The sequence below is a fragment of the Numenius arquata genome, chromosome 39, assembly GCF_964106895.1.
Source record: "Numenius arquata chromosome 39, bNumArq3.hap1.1, whole genome shotgun sequence".
Classification (NCBI taxonomy): domain Eukaryota; kingdom Metazoa; phylum Chordata; class Aves; order Charadriiformes; family Scolopacidae; genus Numenius; species Numenius arquata.
This window is the reverse complement of record NC_133614.1, coordinates 100,047-111,810: the sequence shown is the minus strand read 5'-3', so window position 1 is coordinate 111,810 and position 11,764 is coordinate 100,047. Positions and strand designations below refer to the sequence as shown.

The 11,764-nt window shown below is 54.6% G+C and overlaps 1 protein-coding gene across 1 annotated transcript; it reads right to left on the bottom strand.

The window, feature by feature from the left end:
• Positions 1-6,908: 6,908 nt before the first annotated feature.
• On the bottom strand, positions 6,909-7,898 carry LOC141476537 (olfactory receptor 5AP2-like). The gene has a single exon (XM_074165219.1). It carries the CDS (start codon positions 7,896-7,898, stop codon positions 6,909-6,911), a length of 990 nt encoding a protein of 329 aa, XP_074021320.1.
• Positions 7,899-11,764: the final 3,866 nt, after the last annotated feature.

Here is an 11,764-nt window from a genome sequence, read left to right as displayed (position 1 = left end):
TTGCTTCCCCTGGTCTTGGAGACCTGTTTATGGAAGGAAAGTCAGTGAGAAGATAGGGCAGACTTTTCTCAAATAGAAGTATTCAGTTGCTCTCAGAGACCCACCAAACTGCCTCTCCGCTTTCGGGAAGACCTTTGGCAGGTCCTTCTCGTACACTCTGGTTGGTGCTGGCTGACGGTCGACAAGGGAGCTGGGAGCTCTGTGGGATTCAGTCCTGCCCTACAGCGATAGGAACATGGAGCAATCTCAGATTAAATCCACTCATGGCATCAAAGGGCTTTCCAGCTTTGTCTCTCCCAATTCACCCCACTGCAGAGCAGAGCTGAGGGCACTTCTTTATTTGTGTGTGCTGTTCTAGTTTCCCCACCACACCTGAGGAGTGTTTTTAAGGCAGAACTCCTTGGCATTTTTGCTGCGCTGCCAGGGAAACCTTGTGGGTCCTAGGAGCCAAGGGGACTGTCCCTCAGCGCAGAGTGATGACAGCCCGTCTGTCCTTCAGGATTGCTCTCAGCTGCCCTGGGCTGGTACCTGTTTGAGCTCAAGGATGGTCGCAGCCAGAGATTCCCCTGAGAAGAAATGGACGCTGCTGAGAGCAGAGGAGTCCAATTTACAAGTGCAGCTCTCCCAAGCCCTCACCCCATCTCACTGGACATGAGGAGGATCTCAGCTCTCCCCTCCCAGCCAGGGACACAGAGGGCTCATTGCAGATGCCTACATCCAGCCCCCCAGCAGGACTTAGGTGGCCTTGGCACTGTCATGTCTACTCCGTGGGGCTCCTAGGAAACACAGGGATGCCACCGGAGAGCTGTGCCCTTCTGGAGGGCAGCGTGAAGCCCAGCAGAACCCCCCAGGGAAACAGTCAAATATCCTAAAGATGGGGTATCCTGACAGGAGGGTCAGCTTACTCCCAGCCCCACACACTGCAGTCCCCAGAGCCCCAGATATTAGGGGCATCTGGATGCTTTTCCTCCATGGACACACCTGCATGACAGGGCATGCAGCATCAGTGTCTGAGCTGCACCTGAATCCTCACCCCCCACCACAGCCAAATGAAGGGGAAGAACAAGGGCAGCAGGGCCAAGGGGGGAACATGCCAAAGTTCTCCTGCCAAGAGAGTCAGGACAGGGAGACACAGTCACACACTCCAGCATTTCTTCTCTTGGGTGGTTGGGCTGCTGGGAAGGCAACTCAGGACTAAGTCCACGGGATATGAAGGGGTTGGGGACTCTGCTGTGTGGGAGAGGGAGACCAGGGAGTTGCTCCAGGGAAGACATCTGCGCTGCAGGGGACGGCAGGGAGGTGCGGGAATCCCCCCTCCCATCACCTTTCCTGTAGCAGCTCCCTCTCACTCCCTGCCCGTGTCTCTGCTGCCTGCACTGTCCCTGCCGGGGGCTGTTTCTTGCCCAGGGGCATCTCTGGGTGTGCACGGGCCAAGGAGCAGCTCAAAATCCTTCGCACTAGACCTGTGGTCTCGTTGCCTTTTCTAGAACAGGGGTGTAAATTCCTATCTCCCACTACCCATCCGGCCCACCAAGAGTGGAAAACTCAAGGCACAGACTCTGTTTCCTTCATGTAAATGCTGCCTCTGTGCACTTCTTCAGAAGGACCCTCTGCCAATGTCCTGGGGGTGATGTGGAGCTCTGAGCACACCTGACCCCCGCAGCATCCTCTTGACTGCAGAAGGACCCTTCTGTGCCCAGACTGGGGTCACTCGTTCCCTCCACAGCTTCTCCCCGCACTGCCATGGGCAGCTCCCCGGGCAGGCTGAGAGCCGACCCTGGCAGGCGGCAGAGTCCCTGCCGCGGCACACAGTTCCCTGGGACACAGGGACCCTGCTCTGAAGGACAGCCCTGGGCACCCCTGGTGAACACCCACCTTCACAGCCCTGCAGCCATCCCGGGGAGAAGGCCTGTCCCTTTGATGATGTGGTGGGGATGCCCTGCTCTCGACACATCCTTCTCAACACCAGCTGATCCTCGAGAGCCTTCCTGACAGATCCCATTAGACATGGGCTATGCCAGCTTTAGGAGACTGCTCCAGGAAGCCTCTCTGCATTATACTGCACATCGAGGAGATCACATCGTGCCCTGTCCCTCTGCCCCGGCAGCAGGGAAGCCCTGCTCCACAGGTTCTCCTTCTCCTCTGCACTAGAGAAACTCTGAGAGTGGTACTTACAGATCCCATGGGCTGTGGGTCGTGCCAGCTTCTGGAGATGCCTCCAGCGACTGCAGAGTCAATGCCCTGCAGCCAGAGTCTTACTGTCTCAAAGGCTGTGAAGGTTTCTCCCACAGAGAGCTCTCAGCTTTCTCCCATTCCTGAAGGCTTTTAAGCTCCCCTGGCCTCACGCGTTTCCCCTCGGTGCCTGCAGGCAGTGCCCTCAGCCCTGCTGCGCTTGGCAGAGGAGCTGCTCCTGGGCAGAGCTGTCTCTCTGCAGCGCTGCCCCATGGCCATGAGCTCCCTCCGTCCCAGGAGCCCGGCCCAGCTCAGCAGCAGAGGAACAGCCCAAGACGTCACTTTCTCTGCCCCCTCTGGGCTCCTTCGAGGTGTCCCTGTGCCTCCAGGGGATCCTGCTGGGAACGAGACTGAAGTGACAATGTGCGGTCTCTCTTGCACCTCTGGAGAGACACTTCTTTCCAGCCGTGCCAGTTCTCCTGTCAGAGAGTTACTCGTGAGAAAGGTCTTGTCACTTCTGGGATGAGACAGGAAACCTGGACAGGGACAGATCTCACTTGCCCCCGCTGAGCAAAGGGAGTCAGCTTTGTCAGTCGAGGCATCTCATCCCTGGTTTGTAGTCCTGGGTTGGAAGTGAACTCAGCTCTCACCCATGGCTCCCACAAACCCAAACTGTGACTTTCTCTGCCCCCTCTGGGCTTCCCAGAGATGTCTCTGGGGCTCCAGGTGAACCTGCTGTGACACGGGCTGAAGGAATCACTGATGTTCCCTCAGTGCGGGAGAGATTACTTTCCAGCAGGGTCATTTCTCCTGTCAGGAAAAGAGTTGGGCATGAGAACCATGAGAATCACGAATCGCCTTTCCTTATCCTACCATTAGGCACCACAGGGAAGGTGACAGGGCAGAATCTAATTGAACCTTCAGGGGCAATATGCATCATTAGGTTCCTTAGATGGTCTCACACTTAGATGGTTCTCCCAGAGTGGCCGGTTCTTCATTCTCAAAGCCCCTGGCTTTGCCTTCTGTGACTTGGGTGGTGTCGTTAGAGCCCTTGCCGGTGAAGACCAAGGCAAAAAAGTCATTCTCCATATCCTGGGTGGCCAGGTCTCCTCTTTCCCTCTGGAGAGGGCCAGCATCTTCCCTAGTCTTCCCTTTATCCCTGACATACTTATAGAAGCTTTTCTTGTTGCCCTTGATGTCTCTGGCCAGATTTGATTTCACCTGGGCTTTAGCTTCCCTAATTTGGTTCCTGGCCACTGGGACAGTTTCTCTCTATTCCTCCCAGGCTCCCTGTCCTTGCATCCACCCTCTGTAGGCTTCCTTTTTCTGCTTGACCTTGTCCAGGAGCTCCCTGTCCATCCATGCAGGCCTCCTGGCTTTTTTTGCCTGACTTCTCCTTTGTTGGGATACATCGCTCCTGAGCTTGGAGGAGGTGATCCTTGAATACTAACCAGCTTCCTTGGGCCCCTCTGTCCTCCAGTGCTTTATCCCATGGTACCCTATCAAGCAGATCCCACAAGAGGCCAAAGTCTGCCCTCCGGGGCACTGAGCCTGATGCGCACCCTCCTCACTGCCCTAAGGATCTTGAACTCTTCCATTTCATGGTCACTGCAGCCAAGGCTGCCCTTGAGCTTGACATTCCCCACCAGCCCCTCCTTGTTACTAAGGTCATGGTCCACCATAGCTCCTCTCCTCATTGGCTCCTCTACCACTTGGAGAAGGAAGTTGTCATTGACGCATTCCAAGAACTTCCGGGATTGCTTGTTGCCCTGCTGTTGTTGTCCCTCCAACAGACACTGGGGTGGTTTAAGTTCCCCCTGAGAACCAGGGCCTGTGAACGTGATCCAGCTCTTATCTGTCTATAGATGGCCTCCTCTGCTCACTCTTCCTGGTGAGGTGGCCTGTAGCAGGCCCCCACTGTAATGTCACCTGCCCCTGCATTCCCTTGAATCCTGACCCATAAGCTCTCCATTGGCTCTTCATCCATCCCCAGGTGGAGCTCCATGCAGCCAGGTGGGAAGCTGGAGCTACGTTATCTGATGGTGTGACCACAGCCCTGAGCGGTACAGTTGGCAGTGACAGTTGCTCCTTACCCCAATCACCACCAGGCAGGAGGGTGTGCACCTGCAGCAGGTGAGCATGGGGCATGGATGGGGTCACTCGTTGTCCTGAGACATCTGTGAACACTCTGGTTATGTCTTAAAGGAGGACACTCTGGTTCTGTCCTTAAAGAGGAGCCAAGCACTGCTCAGGGCTCTCTGGATACCCAGAGGAGTGCGAGTGACAGCAACGAGCAGGCCTGAAGCACCTCTTCAAATCTGAGTGGTGTTTCTTTGCAAAGAAAGACAGGGCAGGAGGGGGAGATGGTTGGGTGTAGAAGTGTGCCAGGGAGCTCTGCCTCTGCTTAGGAGAGTGGCCTGATCCTCCAGTGCCAGGCAGAGCAGCTAGCCCAGGGGTGCAGACGTCAGGAGGAGGGTCAGACCACAGGGATCTAGAGGAGATCCTCCTGCCAACAGTGAATCTGGGAGAGGCTTTGGTCGGGCTTCCTAAGGGCTGATACAAAGACAACAACTCCTGGTGGCATAAGGTCAGTGCGACTCTCCATGCCTCCCTTCCCTCTGCCCTACAGCCACTCTTACGGAGGCTGTTGGTCACCTGGGAGTGGCTCTCAGCAAGGCAGGAAGAGCCTGGGTATCTTTACATTTCACTGGATTCACACATTTCTGCCTGTCTGTCTGTGTGTGAGGAGTCAAATGGGCGCCCATCGGCTCATGGAGTCGCCCCCTGCGAAAGGACTCCGCTCCTTGCAGTTACAGACCGGGGTGGGGTGTGTGCGGCTCCTTGGACGGTGTGTCTTTGTATGTTTGGTGATTAGGCATATATCCATACATATATGTTGATTTAGGGTGCCGTGTAGTAAGTCAGTGTGAATCTTGTTATTCTCGAATCTGTAATTAAGTCGCTGTTTTAATTATAACATATTCTACTAAATCGCCTTGTTAATCTTTAAATTGGTTAATGATTAAGTGCACTTAAAATTCAACTTTTTGATCAACCTCAAACCATTAGTAAATCTCGAATTTCTGCTAAATCATAACCCTGTCAAATATTTCTTCCTTGACACTTTTTTAGGTAGCTCCTGGGCTGGATTTCATGGGAAACTGTCCTGGAGGACAAAGGAGCCTCGGACAACTCTTTCATCTTCAAAGATAACCTGGTTGAGACACAAGGACCGTCCAGGCTTTTATATGGATGAAGTGGAGCGGGAGGCAGGAGGCCAGAACGCTTCCTTTTCCAGCCTGGTCACTGCAGTTGCCTGTTCCTGAGCCTGCCCACTCGCCTTCGCCACAGTCACGCTTGCACTGGAAGTCCAAGAAAATCCCAGTGCTCCTACCCTTGAGCTGGCATCCCCCCGGTCCCATAACCTGTCTGGCCATGGAGGCACTAGCTCCCCAACGCCCCTGTGTGCAGCCATAGGTCCCAGCCCTGTTCCCCCCCGGTGCCCCCGCTCCCAGCACTGCTGTGCCCTCCCCACATGCCACCGTCTTGCCCCCAGCCTGCCTGTAAAGCCAAGGCAGCTCCAGCTCCTAACGAGGGCTGTGCCCAAGCCTTTCAGGAATGGGCTGAGGTGGGGTGGCCGGGGGTGGGCTCTTGGCACAGCCAGGCCTGGGCAGGGAGAGGACAGGTCCCAGGAGTGGGGTTGGGCTGGGACTGGTCACAGGTACCTCCCTGAGGAGCACACCTCTTGTGCTCCTTTCTGAGCTGAAACAGGGCTGGCACCGAGACAAGGGCTCCTGGGGAGGGACAGATGGAGCTCAGCTGAAAGAGCCTTACACTGATGACCCCCAGGGTCAAGCCCCACCTTCAGCAATGTCTTCCCCCTTGGCCTTTCACAGAGCTGTCCTGTCTCCTTCCAGCCTTCCCTGCTCCTCGTCCCTCCACCCTCCTCACGCACAGGGCAGAGCTTCCCCCAGGCTGGGCACTGCTTGGGTGATGCAGAGGGTGGCAGGAAGGGCTTCAGCAAGAGTGTTGGAAGCCAGAGGAAGGCAAAAACTTATGGTCTCACTGCTGAGTGGGGCAGGGTGCCTCGAGAACAAGGACATGTGGAGGCAGTGTCAGGGAGCTGATTGGTCATACATGACGTGAAAAGTGGCAGCCAAGGGTGCTGGTAAAGTAGCCAGTGTGTGGCTGCTTCTGTCATCCTGGGAAGACTGGGACAGTGAGGAAGGTTCCCGACCATCCCCAGCTGGTTCCTAGGACATGCCTGCAACAGGCCCTGACCAGAGGAGGGGAGAGAGGTGTGAGGGTGTAACCCACATGAACCATCCATTGGAAATCTCCTCTTTCTCCTTGACAGTGCAGTAACAGTAGACCTTCATAAGTGGCTGATCTTCATGTGTGATCTTCATGCTCCTGAAATATCACCACAGGGTGAGGTGATTCCCATTCTGGGAACCCACAGTGAGAGAGACGCCCTCGTGATGTCCCTTGGAAAGTATTCACATATTAGGCCAAACACCTTTCCTTATCTCCTCAAGCAAAGGAAGCCTTGACACTTCAACAGTTCCCACATGTAAGACCACCAAGGTGGTTATTATCAAGTTAAAAACAAACATTATCAACATTGTTTTTTCAACCCGGATATTTCCAAAGATCTCTTCCCCTGCTACTGCACAAGTGTTCTCAGTGGCAAGCACTTCTGAAGAGCCAGCTGGTAGCCAGAGCTTCCAAAGGAACTAGAAGTGTCTTTTGCCTCTATCACCAAGGGAGCATGAGCTCTGGGTGCAAACCAGGGCTTTCCTCATCATTTTCCTGATGGCCTCCCTGACCTCCCTGTTCCGCAGGCTGTAGATGAGGGGGTTGACCAAGGGAGTGAGGATGGTGTAGAAAAAGGAGAACACTTTGTGAAGCTGCCTCAGAGGGGCTCTTCTAGGCAGTGTGTAGACAACAAAAAGGGTGCCATAGAAAATGGTGACAAGAGTGAGGTGAGAGGAGCAAGTGGAGAAGGCCTTTTGTCTGCCTGTGCTGGATGGGATCCTCAGGATGGCAGCTATGATGCACACGTAGGAGGCCAGCATGAAAAGGAAGGGAAAAACTACATCCAAGATACCAAATATGAAAGAAACCATTGTGACTGCTCTGGTGTCACTGCAGGCAAGCTCCAGCAATGGGGTAAAGTCACAGAAGAAGTGGTCAATGGCCTTGGGGCCACAGAACTGCAACTGGGATAAGAAGACCGTGACTACCACCAGCAGCAGGGAACCCAACAGCCAAGAGGCAGCTGCCAGATGTATGGAGACCTTCCAGGTCATGAGCCTTGCATAGAGCAAGGGCTGGCATATGGCCAGGTACCGGTCACAGGACATGGCCGCCAGCAGGTAACACTCGGTAGTCACAAAGGAACCAAAGGAGTAGAACTGAGCCATGCAGCCGTGCGCAGAGATGGTGCAGTCCCCTGTCAAGAAGCTGACCAGCAACCGAGGCAGGATGGTGGAGCTGTAGCAGGTCTCCAAGGAGGAGAGGTTGCCCAGGAAGAAGTATATGGGGGTGTGCAGCTGCTGGTCTGCCACCACCAGCACAACAATGAGGATGTTCCCAACCATGGTGACTGAGTAGATCATAAGCAAGAGGAGAAAGAGCAGGTTCTGGTGGGTGGGGACATCACTTATTCCCAGCAGCACAAAATCCATGGATGATGTCCTGTTGTCCCTTTCCCCTTCCTCCATGTTGTTTTTCTTTCATTTCCTCAGTTTCCACAAAGAGGAACTATGAGAAAGAAACACATTTCAGTGTTGAACTTCAACATTGTTCTGTCTAGGACATTGCTCTCTTCACATTAGCTTTCTGCGTTTTCTGTGTAAAAGCAGGAAAAAAATACTGTTCTTCCTCCAAAGCAAGGGATGGGCACACCACAGAGTGAGTGGTCACAGCTCCCTGAAACAGAAGGAGGAAATGATTTCTATCCCACTGCTTCCCACCACCCAAAAGGCCAATCTCTGCCATTGAGAAAGGGCAGGTCAGGAATTACAGCCTCAAAAGAACAGGGAACTGTGCTCTGGGACCGCCAGAAAGCATGCTGGAAAATCACACTGTAGGTCAAAACGTAGCATAAAAAGTGACAAGGAAGCAATCAAAAAATAAATAGCTAGTCAACCAAGCCACAGCCATGTGGGAGAGGTTGTGCAGGGAGGAAGGATGGGAGAGACAAAGGAGACAACTCCAGACCCTCTTCAGCGGTGACATGAAGAAAGGACACACTGAAATCCAGGGAATTCCATTTAAAGAAAGGGTGGCCAAACACTGGAAACAGGTTGCCCAGAGAGCTTACGGGGGCTCCATCCTTGTGGACATTCAAAACTGGACCAGACATGGTCCTGAGCCACCTGCTCCAGCTGGCCCTGCTGTCAGGAGGGGAGGCTTGGACAGGATGACATCCTGAGGTGGTTTCCAAGCCCAGCTACTCTGTCATTCTGTGAATGAAAGCTGCTGGGCAGAGCCATTTGCTTCCCATGGCACAGCCGACTGCGTTCTGGGGCTCCGTGAGAGAGCGGGACACTGAGGGGGGCGTCCCCAGGGTGCCTGGGGGAGAGGAGGGACAGGATGAGGGCCAGGGGCATGGGCAATGCCAGGGACATGCCTCAGCGCAGGGTTGGAGAAAGCTCATGCCCGAGAAGCACAGCTCTCTCTAACAGCAGTGCCCTCCAAGTGTCTCACACCCACCTCTTGGGCTGGAATCCATGTCTTCCAGCGGTGATAATCACAGGGAGAGTTTGCCAAAAGCTATAAAATCGATTGATGCCCCCAGCCCTCTCCACTGCACGGGAGCGAGATGGCTGAGAGCTGGAGGACATAATCATGATGTCGACAAACAGCAGCAAAACAGAGAAAGAAAACAAGCGGGAGATGAAATAGCCCTGTGAAGGATGAAGGGATGGGCACGGGCAATGTGGCCCCACACAGCCTGCCCGAAGGCTCCCCCCACCCAGCCAAGGTGGGAGAGTGTCCCGGGGCAGTCCCTGGGATCTCACTGTGCGGTGCCAGGGGCTCGGGGGGGTCTGGGAGAAGGGAGGAGCTGGGCTGGGACGACAGGCAGGAAAGGACAAGGGTGAGACTCGGGACTCTATGCTCTCATCTCTTCTGCTCAAAGACCCAGCAGCCTGACTAATAACACTCAGCCTTCCCTCACCCGCAGCACATCAGGCCCAGCCCTGCAGTCCTCCTCATGGAGCAGAGACATCTGCTCTGATGGATCATGGCAATGAAGTCCCAGCTTAGGGTCTCACCTTCTGCCTCTTCCCTACCATGTCCTTCACTTCTTGAACCTCGCTGCAAGCCCTGAACCAGGGCTCGTTCCTTGCTCTGCCCTTGCCCTCTTCTCCCAGCACATCCAAAGGTGAGTCTCCAGCAGCACCTGAAGACTCCCTGCTCTCGGAAGTGTCCCAGGGTTTATAGCAGGAAGGAGACTCTGAAGGTTCCTGCTGCAGCGTGTCCCTCCAGAGGATTTGCAGAGAGTAAAAACAACAGACTTGACTCCTTGGTGGGATGGAAGCTCTGAGGTGGTGGAGACTGCGTCAGCAGCTCCAGGCAGTGCTGACCCCCCAGAAACATGATGCAAACTGAGGCCGGGCAACTGAACCAGGGACATCTCTGAATTGTGTGAGCAGGACAAGAAAATCCCCCGAGATCTCATGCCCCTCAGCTCCCTTCAGATGACTCACAGCATCAGAAAGCCTCAGACCTGCTGAGGCAGAAGGGCCTGCCTTGTTGGGAGCTGAAGGCAGCAGAGCAGTGGCTATGTCCTTCCAGGTAGGATTCGTCTCTCCAGTGTGGGAGGGGCATAGGACCCCTTACTCCTTGGCTAGCCAAGGGGAGCGAGTGGCCATGACTCCTTCCAGTCCTGTTGGGCTTCCACTTTGGGAGAACCATCTCCTCTGCCTCTGCCCTGGCTGGGAAGGCAGGAGCAGGAGGTCCAGAGGCTACTCGGTGCTTGGTGCAGACCCTCCCTGGGCCACATTGCCATGTCGGGAGCAGCCAACATTGTCTTCTTGTCTTGGTCACAAGCACAGGACTGGGATGATCTGGCACTTTCTTATCTTGGTTGCAGGGGCAGTGAGTTTGGACAATCGGGGGCTTTCTTGTCCCAGTCACAAGTCCAGTGAGTCGGGCACTCTCTGACCGTACCTGGAACTCCTGTGACCCGGGAATTGTCCCTGGAACTCCTGCTGCCTGGGTCGTAGCCCACTCGGGAAGGCACCACAATTATCTGACAATAGCGATGAAAGTTTTGTCTCTCAGAGCCTGTGAGTGAGACCCTTTGTGCTCTCCTGGATGGCAGTGGGTTGTGACCAGCATCTCCCCTGAGCTGGGACACCTCTCAGGCACAGGCTCCTTGAGGTTTAATGACCACCTGCCGACAGAGCCGACAAAGGGCCAGAGGGAAGTCAAACTTCTCCAGGCTCAATTATCGCCTGCTGAGGAATGCCGATGCACGGGGAGTGTTTAAACTCAAGAAGGGTGGAATCTGAACTACAGGCCAACCTCTTCCATCCACCTCTGTGGAGGGAACTGTAATGACTCAGGAGATGAGTGGTTTTCACAAGGCCCTCAGATATTCAGGCAAGGAAATCAGCTTTTGGACACAGCTCTGAGGAACAGCTCAGGCACGGTGGGAAGTTCCCTGCTCTGCCCATCTGATAGCAGTAGGTGCAACAGAATTTTTGGATCCTCCTTGCAAACTTTGGCTTGCCCATCTCGGCCATTGAGATAGAGTAGATCATTGAGATAGAGTAGACCATCTCGGGTAGAGTGAAGCTACCTCCAACTACAGCCCATTACAGGTTTGCGACCTTCTCTGGGGAATTTCAGTCAACCCAAGATACTTCTGGTGGCAATGTTTTGACCTTCCCACACCACTTCAGGCCCCCGTTCCAGCCCACAGCGTCTAACAAACACCTGAACAGCAAGATGTCTCCGTTTCCAGACATCTCCTCTGCAACAGGATGACCCAGTTCCATTATCACATGTCTTCTTGGGTCACATCTACAAACCCCTGTGCATGGAATTTGAGGGAGTCCAGAGCATTTAGGGGACAGCAGGCAGCATGAAGTTCAACCAGGACAAATGCAAGGTCCAACACATGGGACATGGCAATTCCAAGCGCAAATACAGGATGGGTGGAGAATGGATGGAGAGCAGCCCTGAGGAGAAGGACTGGGGGATGTTGGTGGACGAGAAGCCCAACATGAGCCAGCAGCGTGTGCTGGCAGCCCAGAGAGCCCCCCGCATCCTGGGCTGCATCAAAAGAAGTGTGGCCAGCAGGGCGAGGGAGGTGATTCTGCCCCTCTGCTCCGCTTCAGCAGAGAGATGTTCTAGGCCCCTCATCAACTTCGTAGCCCTTTGCTGTACTTTCTCCAGCAGTTCCCTGTCCTTCTGGAAATGGGGGACCCAGAACTGGACCCAGTGCTCCAGATGGGGCCTCACCAGTGCACAGGGGCAGGATGACCTCCCTCCACTTTCTGGTCACGCTCTTCTTGATGCACCCCAGGATGCCATTGGCCTTCTCAGCCACAGGGGCCCATTTCTGTCTCATGGT

Excerpts from the sequence above, each read along its gene's own strand:
- LOC141476537 (XM_074165219.1), bottom strand. The coding sequence starts at position 7,898 with ATGGAGGAAGGGGAAAGGGACAACAGGACATCATCCATGGATTTTGTG.